This window comes from Aedes aegypti, chromosome 2 (assembly GCF_002204515.2).
Source record: "Aedes aegypti strain LVP_AGWG chromosome 2, AaegL5.0 Primary Assembly, whole genome shotgun sequence".
NCBI lineage: Eukaryota > Metazoa > Arthropoda > Insecta > Diptera > Culicidae > Aedes > Aedes aegypti.
The window spans coordinates 173,238,783-173,257,977 of NC_035108.1; the positions used below are offsets into that span (position 1 = coordinate 173,238,783).

General features: G+C 37.0%; 1 protein-coding gene across 1 annotated transcript in view; it reads right to left on the reverse strand.

The window, feature by feature from the left end:
* Positions 1-16,868: 16,868 nt before the first annotated feature.
* Positions 16,869-19,195, reverse strand: part of LOC5578285 (sex-determining region Y protein) — a 30,637-nt gene continuing 28,310 nt past the window's right edge. The window contains exon 4 of the mRNA XM_021843179.1: positions 16,869-17,631. Coding sequence (XP_021698871.1) covers position 17,631 — 1 coding nt within the window. The 3' untranslated portion in view covers positions 16,869-17,630. The remainder of the gene's footprint in view (positions 17,632-19,195) is intronic.

The window sequence follows — 19,195 nt, forward strand, 5'->3', positions numbered from 1 at the left end:
AGTTTTGTCTTTTGAAGTCAGCTGATTCATAAATTGTGGGTGATTCAACTGCGTGGGGTGACTGTACCTTAATAATATTACTAGCGGCCCCGGAAAACTTCGTCTTGCCATCCAGTAGGCTGTTGTAAAACTTCATGTATTCCTCCATACAAAATGACTCAATAGTCTCCTCCCATTTCCCCGATTATTTCGTTAACTTTCCTGAACTTTTTCCTCGCACTATCACGTCGCATCCCTTATCGAGTGCAACTGTGAAAAACTTCCGTCAATCCGTTTATCCGTTCTTAAGCCATTTAGTGACATAAAAACACCACCCCATTTTCTTTTTATATAGATAGATAGAAGATACCTTCTAGCCTCGCTTTTTTACAATTCCTTCTTCGCCAAAACTTAAAATATGTTTTGGGAGAAATTAAGACGAACGTACTGGGCAAAAATAAATCAAATAAGTTTACCATTTGTTTGAGAAGCTACCGCATTTCTTGGTAGAACCTCGGAAAGAATTCCTGAAGCAATCTCTGTAAGGCCCATAAAAAAATGCGAAAATTTTACACACTTCGCACTCACAAGCGTTATTTTTATTCTTTTCGTAGGCGATTGTAATTTTTTATTACTATATTTGCTTCTAACATGACTTACCTAACCATGTAGGATAATTTTTGTCACACATTTTTTTATAAACCAAGGTAATGTACGAAAACAAAAAAGTACCGTAAAAGGGGGTAACTTTGATAGTTTTTTTTTCGAAGAAAACTTGAATATTTATGTACAGTGAAACCTCCATGAGTCGATGTTCCATGACTCGATATCGACTCATGGAACTATACTGCCGTGATACCATCTGCATTTTGATCAAAATTGATTTGATATCAGTTCTCATCATATCTTCCTATGATCTTTCAGCTGCACTAACGAGACACCACATTTTGTTCAGTAAAATAAGGAATAACCACCTTGTCGGATTATCCCATAATGAAAAGTAACCGCATATCAGTCCCACTACAAATTTTCACACCGTGTAACACAAAAATAAACCGTGTTTCGGTCTTCTTTTTATTTTTCACGGAAAGATATCAGAGTGAAATTTTTCATACATAGGAGAAGGTATCGACCGTGATTGTTTTGATTTTATTTCATATTTGATTTATATCAGAGTGGAAAGCAATTTTTGAAAGTTTCATCGAGATTAGAACATGTTTCAATATCCTGGATTTTTTTTTGGGACTAACTTACGATTCATGGCAGTATACTAGAAACAAAATTTCAAGGTTACTATGATGGTCCCTCGAAACAGCTTTCCAAAGGATTGCTGTTCTATGACTCGATATTTCCATGAGTCGATGGTCCCTTCAATTTCGAATTATGGAGGTTTCACTGTATGATGTTTCGAAGATTTTTAATTTTTATTTTTAAAACAAGTGCTGGCACCCTAGCTATCGATTGCAGTTGATAGATTGCCGAAAGGTTTATTTTGAATGGATATATAACTTTCCATATAAACGAAAGTCGGTTTTCTGTTTGAAGGAAACTTCGATAATGGAGCATAAAGCAAACAAAATTGAGTGAATTACGAACATATATAGGGCATTGCATGTCTTTAGGCGTTTATCGTTATATGGAAATTTCCGATTTAGATTACAAAAATAGTCTCAGTTTGTAAAAATGATTATCGCTAAGAGATTTGAGACCATATTCAAGTTCTATTATAACTAGGCTGTCAAATATAAGTGACGAATTATTCAAAACTGCTTCAAATAGTGATTGTAGAAGCTGTGAAGCAAGCATAGCGTTCTTATGAGAACTTCTATCGTTATATACTGGGAGCTTCCTTTGCTGATTGACCGTTGTGCATGTGTAGGGGAACAGGGTGAAAAATGCGCCGTTGGGGTAAAACGCACCACCCTTGCTTTGAACGAACGACGTGCTTTGGGACGCTGTTTTTCACCCGAGATAATGTAAAATGTATTAAAATGCTTCTCTATATATATTTTTAAGTGTTTACCTGGCAAAAATCGTGAAAAACTCAAAAAACGTTTTTCGCTGTTTTCGATGTAATTTTGTGTTATTTTCAGGCCGATAAACAACAAAACTTTTGAAACTATCACTGAGAATCGACTTGTGCACTTCCATAGTTTGTATTCCATGCGAAAAAAGTGTTGAATTTATCCTTAAAAAGCGTATTGAAGCGTACTTTAATCATCTCGTGGGACAAAACGGCCACTCCTATTTCATAACACCAAAACAGCCGTTTGAATTCAAATTCCAGCAAACGTAATGCCAAGCTGTAGTTACGTGGCAATTTGAACCTTAGAAATGCACATTTTTCGAATCAGCATGTATACTTTTGTCGCGCCGCCACCAAACCGGATCGCACCAGAGCTCGTGGTCCAAGAAAACAATAGTTTTAAATAAGTGTAGGTCTTGATTTCTACCGGATGCATAATACAATCGAACAATAACATCTGATCAAACGCCCTTATGTATGCAACGTGTTTGCAAGCATGATTGCGCATGCGTGCGCGCGAACTGCTAACGCCCAGATCAGGAGGCGCGTTTTAGCCCGCAAAAAAATAAAAATGCAAAGGGTGGTACACTCAGAAATAAAAATAGTCACTGAATTACTAAAGTTTATGCATTAATGACTATTTTCTATCTGCCTCTCTTTCGTTCTGCTGTGAACTTTCACACTAACTGTCATTTCGACTGGGTTGAAGCTTAGCGATGCTTCAACCCAGGTGAATTGACAAATAGGAATAAAATTCCCTGCAGAATGAAAGAGAGGCAGATAGAAAATAGTCATAAATTACTAAAATTTAGTCATTCTGTGACTATCCGTGTTTCTGAGTGTACGAACAAAACTGGTTCTCTGACTCTAGCGTTTTCAATTCAAATATCTCATCAAAGTAGTCTATAGAACACCTTTAGAGCTTTAAAAAATGCGTAATTTGGGAGTGAAGAAACTCGCTATCTCCTTCCGTAAACCATTCCTACTTTGATTGTGAATATCTCTGATTGGGACAAACATAAAAAATATCGTTTGACGGTATTCAAAAGAAAAAAATAAAATTGCATGTTATACCAAAAATTTAAAGATGTGTTATTTTTGTAACTTTAATAAAATGCCCTGAAAAACGAATGATTTTTTATCACAAAAACTTCTATTACTTTTGAACTAAAATAGATATCAACAATCTTTTTGCATCAAATTTGCGTTTTGTTTAGTTCTAAAAGTTGTCTATAGACGACTTTGACGAGAAGTTAATATTAAATAAACTAGAGTTGAAAAACTTGTTTTTGTTAGACTACCCTACGATGATTGGGTAAAAATGCTCTAGATTGTTCAAATTTTAAGCTACAGAAAAACTTTTTTGGCAAAGTTGATCAAAATTTGAAGTTTTACTACTTTGCGTAAGAGTATATACCATTATTTTTGCAAATTAAAAGTTGAATATGTTATTTATGTGATATTGTGGACCATCCTAGTTTTAAATGACGCAGTGTGAAAGCCTACATTTTTATTAACAATTTTGTGGAAGATCCTTTTTGTCTAAAATTTATTTTAATGCTCAAAATGTAAAATATTAAAAAAATACATACGATGAAAATTTTCAAAATAGTTTTATAGCCCTATCTTTCTTATTTCAGATTTCTCGTCAAAGTGGTCTTCGAACGGCTTTTAGAACTAACAAAACGCATATTTTCATATAGAAAGATTGTTGATAAATATTCTAGTTCAAAAGTTATTGAAGTTTTTTCTGCTAAAAATTCTTTGTTTTTTTCAGGGCATTTCATTAGAGTTACAAAAATAACATATCTGTAATTTTTTGATATTGTATACAATTTTATTTATTCTTTTGAATGCCGTAAAAAGATATTTTTTATGTTTGCCCTAATCAGAGATATTCATAATCAAAGTAGGCATGGTTTGTGAGAAAAATAACTCCCAAACGTAAGGAGATAGCGAATTTCTTCAGTCATCAAATTACGCATTTTTCAAAGCTCTAAAAGTGTTTCATAGACTACTTTGATGAGATATTTGAATTTAAAACGCTAAAGCCAGAAAACCAGTTTTGTTCGGACCACCCTATGTCACCGTTGTAAAAAAGCTCTTAATCGGTCAATTTAAGAGATACAAAAAAACTTTTTTTGACAAAGATGATTGAAATTGAATGGTCTACAACGTTGCTAATATAATTTCTATTAAAATGTGGCCCACCCTAATTTTCAATAACACTTAACAAAGGGCTTAACTAATGCAAACAGCCAATCACAGTTTCTATATTAGTTCAAATTACCCAGACAACCAGAAATCGCATGAAAGTTCACGTTACAACTCGGTTATTCATACTAATTATATCGTATATTTTGGTTGTCTGGATAGACTCCATATCTTCCTTCAAGAAAATCTCCAGACATTCCTTCAATAATTCTTGTTTAAATATCTCCAGATTCTTCCAGAGATTTACCAGAACTCATTCGGAGATTCCTCCAGGGATTTTACCAGACTACTCCAAGATAATCTATACCGTAATCCTTACAGCGATTTTCCAGGGATTCCACGAGGACTTTTGCCAGAGATTTCTCCAGAAAGAACTTTTGTTCGCCATGAGGAATTTTTGACCGGACCTGATAGGCCTCCAGGATTATCTTTTATTCCAGGAATTTTTGCTGGGATATATTTACAGGAATTCCTTTATTCAGAGACTTCGCAAGGAATTCCTACAAACAGTGATGCATTCCTTCACAGACTCCTCCAAAAAATCTATCAGAGAATTCTTCAAGGAGTCCTCTAGGAAAATCTTGACATAGATTCTTGCAGAAATATATTTAAGGTATTCTCCAAGAATTGTTCCAGGAGTTACACCGGAACAATATCTTTAATGATTACTCATGATATTTCTCTAGTGATTTCACCACAGTTACCTCCGAGATTTTCTTCATGGAAACATAAAAAGATATCCCGAAGTTATCATCTCGAGATTCGACTAGGAATTATTTCAGAGACTTATTCCGGGATTCTTCCACGATTCTCTCCAAAGATTTCACCTGGAATTTTATCAGGAATTCCTCCATGTGTTCTATAACTAACGAATTCCACAAGGAATTCCTCATGAATTTCATCCAGGAAATCTCCCAGAGCTACTACCAGGAAAATTGCTATATGGCCAACTTCAAGGATCTCTCCAGGTAATCCTAAAATGCATTCCTATCCTATTGCAGGCATTTCTCGAGAGATTCGTTCTGGGCCTCCAAAAGTTCATCCAAAGATTCCTCTCAGAACTCCTCTTGAAATGCTTCCAGCGATTCTCTTATGGATTTCTGCAGGAATTTCATCAGAATACAACCTCAAACAATTTCTCCAAGGAATTGGATTAGGACAATTAGAGTGCGAAAATTATCGTGCAATCACTATCCTAAACGCCGCCTACAAAGTGCTATCCCAGATTCTCTTCCGTCGCCTATCACCTATAGTAAACGAGTTCGTGGGAAGTTATCAAGCAGGTTTCATCGACAGCCGCTCGACAACGGACCAGATCTTTCATTTACAATACACGTCACGAGACCAGATCTTTTCCGTGCGGCAAATCCTCCAGAAAGGCCGTGAGTACCAGGTCCCTACGCACCATTTGATCATCGATTTCAAGGCGGCATACGACTGTATTGACCCTGTAGAGCCGTGGAAGATAAGGGGCCCAGATAGCCGTAGCGGTAAACGCGCAGCTATTCAGCATGACCATGCTGAGGGTCGTGGGTTCGAATCCCGCTGGTCGAGGATCTTTTCGCAAAGGAAATTTTCTCGATTCCCAGGGCATAGAGTATCTTCGTACCTGCCACACGATATACACATGCAAAAAAGGTCAATCGGCAAAGAAAGATCTCGGTTTATAACTGTGGAAGTGCTCATAAGAACACTAATCTGAGAAGCAGGCTTTGTCCCAGTTGGGACGTAACGCCAGAAAGAAGAAGAAGAAGCTGTGGAAGATCATGGACGGAAAAAGCTTTCCCGGGAAGCTCACAAGATTGATTAGAACAACGATGGACGGTGTGCAAAACTGCGAGAAGATCTCGGGCGAACACTCCAGTTTGTCCAAGTCTCGGCGGGGACCACGCAGTCGATTTTCACGAGATCCGGACAATTTGTTTGCTTCGCGGACGACATGGATATTATTGCAAGAAAATTTGATACGGTGGCAGATTTGTTTACCCGCCTCAAACGCGAAGCAACAAGATTCGGGCTGATGAGGGATGCGTCGAAAACAAAGTACATGCTGGTAGGCGGAACTAAGCGCGACAGAGCTCGCCTAGGAAGCAGTGTCCCGATAGATGGGGATATCTTCGAGGTGGTCGACGAGTTCGTCTACCTTGGATCCTTGCTGACGGCTGACAACAACGTTAGTCGGGAAATACGAAGGCGCATCATCAGTGGAAGTTGAAGAAACTGCGGCCAAGAAAGATTCACCCCGCACCAAATACACGATGTACAAAAAGCTCATAAGACCGGTAGTCCTCTACGAGCATGAGACGTGGACGGTGCTCGAGGAGGACTTGCAAGCTCTTGAGGTTTTCGAACGCCGAGTGCTAAGGACGATCTTCGGCGGCGTGCAGGAGAACGGCGTGTGGCAGCGGAGGATGAATCACGAGCTCGCTGAACTCTACGGTGAACCCAGTATCGTGAAGGTAGCTAAGGCTGGAAGGATACGTTGGGCAGGGCAAGTTGCGAGAATGCCGGACAACAGCCCTGTGAAGATGGTGTTCGCTACGAATCCGGTCGGAACTAGAAGGCGTGGGGCGCAGCGAGCTAGGTGGATTGACCAGGTGCACCAAGACCTGGAGAGCGTGGGTCGCAGTCGAGGATGGAGAGAAGCGACCATGAACCGAGTGAATTGGCGAAATATTGTTGGCGAAGTTTTATCAAGCTAATTGATGTTAAACCAAATATATAAAAACAAATAATCTCGAGCATAATTCCTCCAGTAAAATCTCTACATTTTTTTTTTGAAAATCTTTTCGTTGATTCCTCCAGAGATTTCACCTGGGATTTTTACAGAAATTTTTCCATGGATTCCTCCAAGGATAATTCCAGGGATTTCGTCAGAAAGATCTCTGCAGGGGCCTGGGGCCTTCCTGTGCCGAGTGGTTAGCAGTGCTGTAAAACGGTGAACAGAGTCTGTTCATGCACTACAGAAAAATGCTACCGCATCGGAGGTTCCTTTTGTCCGATTGCGTTCTTGCTATCTTTGCTCACGATCGCCCGAACACATATACTGTAGAAGGCATCGCATCATTTTATTTTGACATGCACTCACGCATCCGATTCCCTGTGATATTTCTACAATAACACCATATATCGGTCAATTTTCTCAATACTGTTGTTCATTAGTTTGTAATTCATCTATTATAATCATAATCCACTCAATTTCATACAAAAATAACTATGGACGGAAAAAAGAACGGCTGTGAGCAGACTCTGCTCATCCAGCATTCACGCTCTATTTTACATTTGTTTTGTTCTGGTTCTCCGATGCAAGAATCTGTGACCAAATCGGTCGCTGATGGTTCGTGAGCGTGTGAGCGTGGATCCTGTTTAATATTGGTTCATTTTGCGTAAACGGCATGATTCTTTCCACCACTGGTGGTTAGAGTCCGCGGCTACAAAGTAAAGCCATGCTGAAGATATCTGAGTCTGATTCCCGGTCGGTCCAGGATCTTTTCGTAAAGGAAATTTCCTTGACTTCCCTGGGCATAAAGTATCAGCGTATCTGCCACACGATAAACACATGCAAAAATGGCAACTTTGACAAAGAAAAGTCTCAGTTAATAACTGTGGAAGTGCTCACAAGAACACTAAGCTGAGAAGCAGGCTCTATCATAATGAGGACGTAATGGCAAGAAGAAGAAGAAGAACAAAAAAAGAAGAAGAAATGGATGTTTGCTGGGAGTTTTCCGCAGTTTCTCAAGGGATTTCCCAGAAAAAATCTCAAAAGTGATTCTTCCTGGGATACCTCCAAAGATTCTCCAGGGATTTTGCCAGAGATGGCTCCAAAAGTCCTTCAGTAATACCTTAGATAATCCCTCCAACAGGAGTTTTTCCAGACTCCTCCAGGGATTACCCTAGGAAAACCTCTACAAGGGTTTCTGCAAAGATTTCTCCAGCTTTTTTATCAAGAACTCCTTCAAAGATTGCTCCAGAAAATCTTTAATAATTTCTTGTAGAATTTGTTCCAGGTATGAGCTGGTAGAGAATCGACTGTAGTTTTATATAATACACGCTCTTCGTCTTCATCATTACTATAAAAAATACTTTGAAAAATTAAAGACTGCTTAGCCGAAAAACTTCTTGTATGTTCCATCGTTTTCGTCAGGAATTCCTCCAGAGCTTTCCTCGGGAATCACTCCATAGGCTCCTGGATGAAGTTCTCCAGGACAGTGTTGTGAAAAACTCAATTTCTCATAACTCACGCTTGAGATTTTACATGCGTGAGTTGTCAATCACGCAACTCAGCAGTCAAAAAATCATGGATGAGTTGGCTCACCTTTTTAACTCATTGTCTCATATTTCCACAGTTTACTCACTCACGGCAATAATTTCTTGTTAGTCTGGTAAAATTATAGTATTGCTTTCTAACGTAAACAACACCATTCGAGTTTCACGAGTTTTTGACGGGTTTTGCGACTGAATCATTTTGTGACGGTTTGAGTTGATTGAGTGATTTTGCATCAAAATCTCAAACGTGAGATTTGCGAAGCAGATCTCTAATGAGTTTGCTCTCACGAGAGAGCGTATTGATTGAGATTTGAGTTTGAGTCTATCAACACTGCTCCAGGATGTTTTCCAGGAATTTCAACGGGGATTCTTCAATAGGTTACTCTAGTTTTTTTTCTACAAGAAGTTCCTCCAGAGATTGCTCCAGGAATCTCTCCAGGAACTTATCCAGGGATTTCTCAAAAATCTACTTCAGAAAAGGAGTTCCTAGAGGAATCTCTAAAAATGTTGTGAAGTAATTCTTGTAGAATTCTTAGTTGAATTTTGGATAGAATCTCCGGAAGAACTACTAGAGCGATCTCTGGAAAAAATATCAGGAAGAATTTCTGGAGAAATATCTGAAGCATGCCTTTAAGAAATTGTCAAAGTGTAACCTGGAGAAAGCATTGCAGACATCTTTGCAAAAATCAATATTTTTCCTAGAGAAATCTTCAAAGGTGTTTCTGCAGGAAGATCAGGAGAAATCTTTGGAAGAATCTCTGAAGGAGTCCTTGAAATAATCTTTGCAATATATCCTGGAAAAGTTTACTGAGGAATCCTTGAAGAATTTCCTGTAGAAATCTAAGTTATGATTTTACTGGAAGAATCTATGGTGGAACCACTGGAGGTATTTTGACAAAAACTCGTTTAGAAGCTCCTGACGAAATCGCCATAGAAATTCCTGTAGAAATATCCCTGCAAAAAATCCTGAAAGAATTACTCGTGAAATTCCTGAACGAACTGAAGAAGGTATTTCTGTAGCTCTTTCTGAACCGACCTAGAAAATCTGGTAGCGAACAAAGGATTATCTGACAAAACCGCCAGGGAAAGCCATGGAGACATTTCTGTAAGGATAACGATAGAGATTATTTGGAGGAAATACAGATAATATCCCTAGAAGAAAAGTGCCTGGAGAAATCTCCGGAAGAATCTCTGGAGATATTTCGAGATGCATGTTTAAAGAAATCTCTGGAGCTTTCCCTTGAGCATCATTTGAACTGGTCCCGATTTTTGTCAAAAGTTGTAATTCGACAGCGATAAAATGTCTTTTACTCATAGGTACATACATGAATTATCATTTTTCCGGATATAATAACTTAATGTTTGGGAGTCCCATATAGCCATAGCAGTAAACGCGTAGCTTTTCAGCAAGACAAAGCTGAGGCCATGGGATTGATTCACACCGGTCGATGAACTTGTTGGATTGAAAATGTTCTTCACTTCCAGAGCGGAGAATCTTCGAACCTGCCACGCGATATACACATGCAAAAATGGTCAATCAGAAAAAAAGAAATAAATAACTGTTCTCATACGAACAGTTAGCTGAGAAGCAGGTTGGGTTCCAGATGAGACGTAATGCCGGAAAAAATAATATGAATTTAATGTTTAGTATTTCGCAAGGGGTATTTAGATCTGCATGGAACCTCATTAATTTTGAGCTGTCGCGAGATGGAACTATATGATGATCTGAGAATGTCCCCTTCCTGAATAATCCGACCAAATCCAGCCAAATCTAATTGTTGGTCCCCTTGATTCTCTTGTAAATCGGGATGAAAAATAATTAAATTTTAAAAGTCGTATGGTACGCGTATAAACTACTGAATATGATATGTACAATTCCCTTCTGAAACAGGTTCCAGGTATCCTTGTGCCATTATGCCGAGAATGGTTAGAGTCCGCGGCTACAAAGCAAAGCCATGATGAAGGAGTTTGGGTTCGATTCCCGGCCGGTCCAGGATCTTTTCGTTATGACAATTTCCTTGACTTCCTTGACTTTGGCAAGGAAAGCTCTCAGTTAATAATTGTGGAAGTTCTATCAGAACACTACGCTGAGTAGCCGGCTCTGTTCCAAAGGGAACGTTTATGCCAAGAAGAAGAAGAAGCTTTTCGAAGTCATGGGTCATTTTTGACACCTTATCCATAATGTGTCACTTTTTTGTAGCGCCACTCCAAGAGGTAGCTGTAAGCTTCTTTTAGCACGAAAATGTTTTCTTAAGCTAGGGAAAGTAAGAAAATTTCACATTTCTATCCCATTTCTTTAAAATATTACAGCTCTTTTACCGTGCCGATTGGCCAAAAATGATTTCTATGCACAAGGAAGGTTTAAAAATATGGGCATTACTGTCAAAAAAGTTGAAATTTAGCGTGACATAATTTGTATACCATCCCTTGTGCCAATGGTAGTCATAATAGATTATACAGCTCTACATGAAGAAAATTTTCTTGAACCTTTTCGTGTTTATTAGTCTGAATTGAGACAATACAAGGAAAGCATTCATTTTCCTTATAGTTTGTACTCCTTTTTTCCTGTTTTGGTCAGCATGCTCCTTATTTAGCCGCACTCATAGGAAATCGATAAAATTATCTTATTTAGGAACCGAAGCTAAGAATGTGTCTGAATTTGGTTCTGGAGGGCAACGCAATATTCAATGTGAAGATAAGCTTTGTGATCATTTTTGATATGTTCATATATAGGGAATTATTTCTTCTTTTTTTATTTTGAGTTGAATATTAGTTATGATGGCAAGTTCCTTGGTATAACCTAGGTAATCAACGACGTTTTCTTTATCAGATTCGTAACGAAATATCAAGGAAACATTAAGGTGGATCTTCGTTAGCATACAGAAATTTTAATGGACTCCTAAATCAACAGTTTAACATTTTGCTGTTAATGGGTTAGGTTCAAATAAATATTTCATTACTTTTGACTGCACTTCCGCGAGTAACAAAAGAAGCTGATACTCAGTCAGAATAAAGTTAATCGATTGAGTAGCAAAAAGCTCTAATTTCATGTTTCATTTCATTTAATCAGCAATCATCATCAACATCATCAGCTAAAATATACAGCAATGCACTTTTTCAAATGGTTCGCTACATGAATGAAAATTCATCGAACCGATTGTTTTAGAAATTGCTGATTCCTCATAGATTTGCAACGCTTTTTTACGTAACCAATCGAAAAACCATCTATTCATTATGCACACATTCCTCCAAATCACGCTACGTTAGCGAGATCACCCCTTCATTTCTATGATTGATGAGCGCAAATCGTTCTTTGCATTCCATTATGGCCATCCATTCCGTTCGACTTCTTGTCTTTTGCACACTCAACAATTCGAACGTAGAAGAACGCGCGAAGATGAGTTTACGTTTATCTGAAAATCGAGATAGATGGCGCGCCGGCCGCCTTCAAGAGGCGCTCAATGATAACAATCATCCGACAAAAAAAACATTTTCCAAACACTAACGATGTAAAAAGATAATTCGTGAAGGTTAGAGCCTCTTCGTTTTTGGCCCTTGATGCTGAGCGAAACCTAGATATGATAGAACGGCTGTAACAGATGTTTGGAAGCTTGAAGCAGAGGGTCTCAAAGCTTTTCAATAAATTTAGATTAACCGATTTTGTTTGAGATTTTTGTAGTTATTTGCAGAACTATAATCCCATATTGAGTTAAATAATAGCAAACGAAATCATAAATAAACTTTCTTTTATCCGTCGGAATCAATTGCTTTCTTCCTCAAATATCTATCTTATGGTTTGAAGAATGAGTTTTTACTATGAGATGATAAATTTATACTTACATTCCATTACCAACGTGTTTGGAACGTTTTTCAAAATTTTTCCATAGTAATTTTCATATAATCCTACTTTGTCTTTGAGCCACCTTAAAATCACCACATAAAAAACTGAAAATTTCACAGAACACTATTTTTATGGTTAGGACGGTAAGGAAGATATGGCAGATTGGATTTTCATTATTTTTTTAAATAATGAACAGCCCTAATGTAATATAGATTAAATAACGAACTTCTGAATAATTATATCTATAATTTATATAACGATAAACTAAACACGGGGTTTTATTCGAATTGATGGCGATAATTTTCTTTCAATATCTGCTTGTATGATTAAAGTAAATTTGATTATCTAAGGAGGCACCCTTTAGACACATTCTTTTTTGCAAAGCAGGAAGAAGGGGGTAAGTTGTACAGAATGGGAGGAGGGAGCAACTTTCATTTTCGGGAGATTTCGTTTTATAATTTTTGGACTATGTGCTAGACCAAAAAATCTTTCTTGTGCAGTTCCGGGGGATATTAGAAGAACTCAAGGTGTCAGGATCTACTGTGGTGTTCATCGTGAAAAATTAAATAATTTTGAAGTCGGCTGCTCGAATGTTTGCTTCCCGCGTCTAGCTGCGGATAAACCATGAAACCCGACTGGGATTGGAACGGTCAACTTCATCAGGACATAGCCTGTTCGATGATTCGGTTAGTTTGTTCCATATTACAATGGCAACACTAAAATACAATTGGAAGTACTACAACAGGACGGAGAAAAAAAATCCCTCCTTTTTTCGGTAAAGCCTTGTTTTGCCGGCCCGGTTTACGATGTAACAAGAAGCTCGTTGCACTCGTAAAGCTTTTCTCCATATCTCCGTGTTTTTAACTATATGATATGACGCAGATTTTAATTTAGGTTCGGTGTTATATGTTTTTTTTTTTATTTTCATATTTTTTTTCCTTCCTAATATATTGTTTCGAAACAAATCGTTGTCCCTGGAGGGATGGATTCTGCTCATACGTATTTTTGAGCAGAAATCGTTGGTTAATCTATCCGTAATATGTGAAACATAATTATGCAAACAATAAATAACCAAAACCTTCTCTTTCAATGATCGGATTTCAAGAGATTAAATTTTAGCTTTTAACCAACAAATGCCATGGGTCTATCGCTGGCTTTTCATGCGAATCCTGACGTTATACACTCTTAAAAATAATGGAAATTATTGTGGACATAATTCATAATATGACTGAATGACACATGATGTGAATGATGAAACGACACAAAAATTTGTACTTTAAGATGTATTGAACAATAAATGCAATTTTACACGTTAAAGCACATGAAAACGATGTCACTATGATCGACATTTCACGAATCAGACAGTATGGTATTTAAAATGTAACATAAATTCTCGTCATTCGGCTCGCTTCTTTTATGTGCATCCAAAAGACATATCACATGATTTTTTCGGAGTATCAGTGTATCGGAGTTTGGTGTATACCTCACCCAACTTATGAGAACGAAGATCACGACGACGAGTATCAACATTTAACATTTCTAAAATAGTTGGACAATCTATATGAGATTGAAGAACATCGGAAATAAACGAAGCCTTGCAAACTTAACGACGATGTTCTAAAAGATCGAGATCGATCAATTTACAACGATCCACATAACTGCGGATCGGTCCAAGAAAGACGACGAAGAGCATAACGAACAAATTTATGCTGAACTGCTTCGATTAGTTGAATGCCAGAATCGTAGTATGGAGCCCACACTACAACACCGTACTCCAGAACAGAGCGGACAATAGAGCAGTAGAGAGTTGTAAATGCAGTATATGTCATCGAAGTGCTTGGCGGAACGAAAGATCAATCCCATACATTTTAGCGCTTTTGATGTAATATACGCTATATGATCTTTTAAGCAAAGCTAGGAATCTAGCAGAACCCCTAAGCCTTTGATAGTAGACTCTCGTTTAATAAGTATCCCATTAATGGAATATTCGTAGCTTATGATTGAGTGTTTTCGAGTGAAGGTAATCACTGAACATTTGTCTGCATTTAGACTCATGTTGTTTGTTTTACACCAGTTCGTAAACGTATCAAGTTCTAACTGAAGAAACCTGGCATCTTCATTGCATGTTATGACATAACAAAGCTTATAATCATCAAGCTTTGTTATGACATAACAAAGCTTATAATCATCGGCGTAAGAAAGTTTGAAACATTTGAGGACAAGGTTAATATCATTTCAGTAAAGTAGGAACAAAAACGGGAAAATGTGACTTCCTTGAGGAGTCCGATTTTTTTCTTCGAAAAACGCGAACCGGACACAATTGATCTGGATTCCGTCGCTCGCCCTCAGAGGAGCATGCAGCAGATTCAATGGATTAAACACTGAACAATAATGCATATGGTAAAAAAAAGTTTGTTTATTTCAGTCGATGTTTTCATTTATTGAATTTGTTTAATCACTATTCCTGAATACAAAGATATGTCGAAGAATTATTCTGTTATCAAAAATTGCATTATGCAAGAAAATTCCTATTTAATAACCTGTATTTATAACTAATGAAGCTGAGTATCAGGCTCGGTTCCGGTAGGAATGTAAGGTTAGGAAAACGAAAGAATAACAAGAAGAAGAGTATGCGTAACCTAGTTTTTCTTGTTAACCACTAAATTCGACATCTTGAGTGTCATCAAAGTGAAAAATTAATTCTACTACTACTAAATATGAGACATAGCACGTGAAGAAATACACAAGATTTATCAAAAAATGAAAAAATGGAATTTTTCGCAAACTGTTTAGTTAGCTGGCGTACGAGGGGTCCACCAATTTGAGAAAACCGAGTTTTATCGAAAACTTGCGATCAGTAACATATAATTGGAATTCTAACGATGGGTGACGAGGGCGGCCTGTTTTAGCGAGAATGGCTCAGGTACAATTGCCAAATAATATCGATACCATCGCACAATAAACAGATTTCAACTTTTATTATTAGCAAGATGTATGGGTAAGATCGACACTTTCATTTGGGGTAAAATCGACACCTTTCTTTACTCCATAATCTAATTTCAGGGAATCTTTCTAATCGGAGGACTATCTCTGTAGTTTATTTGAGTCTTTATTTTTGAATTCCAGTGAAGTTCATGGACGGCGAACTTGTAAACATGTAAAATATGACACTATGTAACTTGTTACAAACTATCATTAAGTATTAAAAAAATATTTTTATGTTATCACGTTTCAATTTATTTGAAGAAAAATTTCTCATTTAAAATTAAAGAATTAACAGAATTTGAAATATTTTCACATAAATTAATTTTATTATTTATTTACAAACCATGAGGTTCGACAGTTTTTATTATCTCAAAATAAATACACTTATCTGTTTTATAAAAATAAAACAGTATTTATTTTCACAACCAATTATTCGCTACAACTTTATCTAAGTAAACATTACATAAACACAAATTAATAATATCCATGTGTATTCACCCCAACTTTATAATCTTAGCATGGAACATTTGAAATTTTCACATCTATTTAGTGGATCTTTGGCCTCACCTCAATAATTTACGTAATATGTGTATGATCCTTCAGAGGAAGGGGTCATAAATGTCGAAGGTCATGTTTAAAGCATTCTTTCGAATATGAAATGTGATGGTGATGTTTACAACGTATACATTGTACTCAAAGTGCATGTGTCGGTTTTACCTCAACAGGGTGTCGATCTTACCCGCACTCTCAATTGTCTCACCTAAAAATGATGCAATATAAATTTGATTTAAACCACTATATAACCTTAATATATCATCCAGTGATTGCAAGGATTGATAGATTTATAACCAATATGTGATTCTACAACAATTTTGGGTTCGTTTAATAAGTTAAAGTACACAAATTTTATCAATAAGCTTAGGGTGTCGGTTTTACCCCGAATTCCCTTAACGAAAAGGCGTAGAGGCATCAACAACCCCTAATCCTTCTGAAGTAATACCATGAGTTATTTCCGGGGGAAAATCGGACTTGTAGCCCATGCCAAAAATAAGGTGGCGTGGCACACTACGTCCAAACCAGAATTGAATGTACCTCGGATTTTTTTTCCCGCTAGAGCTCAATATTTGGGTTATATTTTCATAATTGGAAGGTTTTTAAATATTCCATCGGTGAAATTTTGAAATTGCAAGAACGTGGCCGGTGCCGATATTGACCCTGTATAAATAGAGGGGCTGAATTATGCACACTGAAGAAGATTATGGCCAATCCCAGCCTAACTTCTAGTTGATTCTTCATTGACCACGGTCAATCACGGAATACCAAGAAATGATATGTGTAGTCAGTCTAAGCAAAGCTAAGCTGCAGTGTGTATTTGATACATAACAAGTGAATAGAAAATCTTTATAATATGTTTGAAGTTTATTTGAGAACCACTGCTTTACAAGATCAAGATGGCACGTACATGGTTTCTAGAGTTGGTTGATTCTGTGACGGCTTTTCTTTCATTCGTTCCATAGATCCAATTATTCAAAATGAAACAACAAAATTTTGATTAGATTTTATTGTTTTATTTTCATCTCCGTAGGTGCTTACAATCTTAAATCAAATGGAGTGCTCTTTTGATTGATTGAAATAATCGATCGTGAGCAAGTAAATAAATTACTACTCTAGCTAGAAGAGGATTTGAAAGAAATGGAAAAGATCAGCCTGTATTCAGTATAGGCTTAAATGATTTCCTCGTGAAACTTTTCCACCAACCTCGATTTGATGAAATATCTTCAATAACCTTATAACTCATAAATACGGTACTCTCATTCTTCTCACACGCAATATCAATTTTCACTCTTTCATAAATCATTCGAATTAAATAACCCAAATTAAACTTAACAATTCGAATAAATTACTGAACCTTATTCATTTCAAACAAAACCGTTTGCTTGAAAGCCCCCAATAATGAAAATTCACCAACAACAACTACAATAACAACACAACTACATAATAGGTAACACATAAATAACAAAACATTAACTAAAAACTCCGAAGTTTCCGGATCGTTTGTGCTTTAATGTATGACGTCGTTTACGTCTAAATATCGTTGGTTGTTATATTCGGGTGTTCCACTACCGAAGCCATCTTCCCCTCACATTTTCTTAGCGCTTCGTCTTGGAGCTTAGTTTTGGTGATTTCGCCATCGTCTAGTTTGTTTCCATCGTCGGTCCATTCCATCGTTCGGTTCATTCGGGGGCATAAGTGGCGTCATTTTCGAGTGCATGTACCTTCCTCGTGTCGCATCGCAGGTTGCACGAGGAGTTGCACAAATCTGTATCGGAGTAGAGAAGAAATGGGAAAATAGTAAATCAAAAAAACCGGAAAACACGACCAGCTACCATCGAGCTGAAATATGTCTAAAGTGAAACTGAATTTACTTTCCATTAAACAGGGGATGAAAGTGAAATTTGCTCTTCTTGCATCATCGATAAGTAGGATATTTGCGTATTAGTCCGATCATTAGTATTGCAATTTGTGGAGCATGTGCGGATTGGGGTGCAAAGACGAAACTACGGTACCGAAGGTCGGGAAAGAGATTAATGTTGTTTGCATCATATGGGATTTCGTATTTGGTGCGTGTTTCGTAAGATTTAGTTGGGTTTATTCAACGTGTTTTTGATGCCCAGCGAGTTCAACTTCTTGATTCATAACAAGCCGATGTTTTGGAAGTAAAGTCCATTTTTGAAAGCATGGTCTTGTTTTCCGTATTCCTGGAATTCGGGTTTTTAAAAACAAGTTACAATGGTCAGAGGCGAGTCCACATTCAAAATAATGGGTAGGACAAACGTGAGGATCCAAAGAAGTCCAAAATATTTTCAAATTAATGGAATTCTTGACAGAAAATTGAAAGTGACTGTTTCCTAGTCAGTCATTACCACAATAGTGAAAAAGCTTCAAGATCATTGGTGAGATCAACTTCATAAGCGATTTATTTTTTATCAAAATGTATATCCTTTTTTGGACAGTTCACTTAGACTTGACAAACTAGAACAAACAACGAAATTCAACAGCCAATTAAATTGTTCTATAATTTCGTTATTAAAACAGCAAAATGATGTGATGTTTTTTGTTTCCATTGTTTTTTTTGCAGAATTTCGAAATAAAGATTCCCAAGGTATCTAAACAGAGCTTGCAGCAGGGCTGGTAGCAGATCTCTTATTAGAAACGTGGCCTTTTTTGATGCAAAAAAAAAAAATTTTTTACTATAGGACTCTAAAAGACTCTAAAGACTGTATTTTACAGAGCCACTTTTTTCCTTATTCTGTTTGCAGTGAATCCTGCTGCCAAATTTAAAAGGTTCTTGAGAAAACTTCAAAGACATTTACGCTTTTATTTCACAGGTTCTATAGAAATTTTTAAGTGGCTCTTACAGAGATTATTTTTCAGATTCTTTCAACAATTATCTAAGGAAATCTTCCAGCGGTTTTTCAAGAGATGCTTAGAGGAATGACTCCAGAGTTTGCTACAGGAAATCATTGAGCACTCTGATGATTCAGTAATTTCAATAAGGATTATGCTGAAAGTAATTCTCTGTGATACCTCCAGATATTTGTTGTTTCATGGATTGCTCCAGTTGTTACTCTAGGAGATTTTTCAAAGATTCCTACAGGACTTTTTCCAAGAAAATCTAGAATGCTTAATTCCAGAGTTTTTGAAGAATTTGTCAGGGATTTTTCCTGGAAGATCTACAAGTTTTTTTTTGCCAGTATCTCCAGTTATCCTTCCTGCCATATTCAAATGAATTCCTACAATAACTTATCTAATTTTCCCAGAATTTGCTGTAGTTTATGCAGCTATTCCAAGCAATTTCTCGATTGATTTCTAAGTAAAATTGA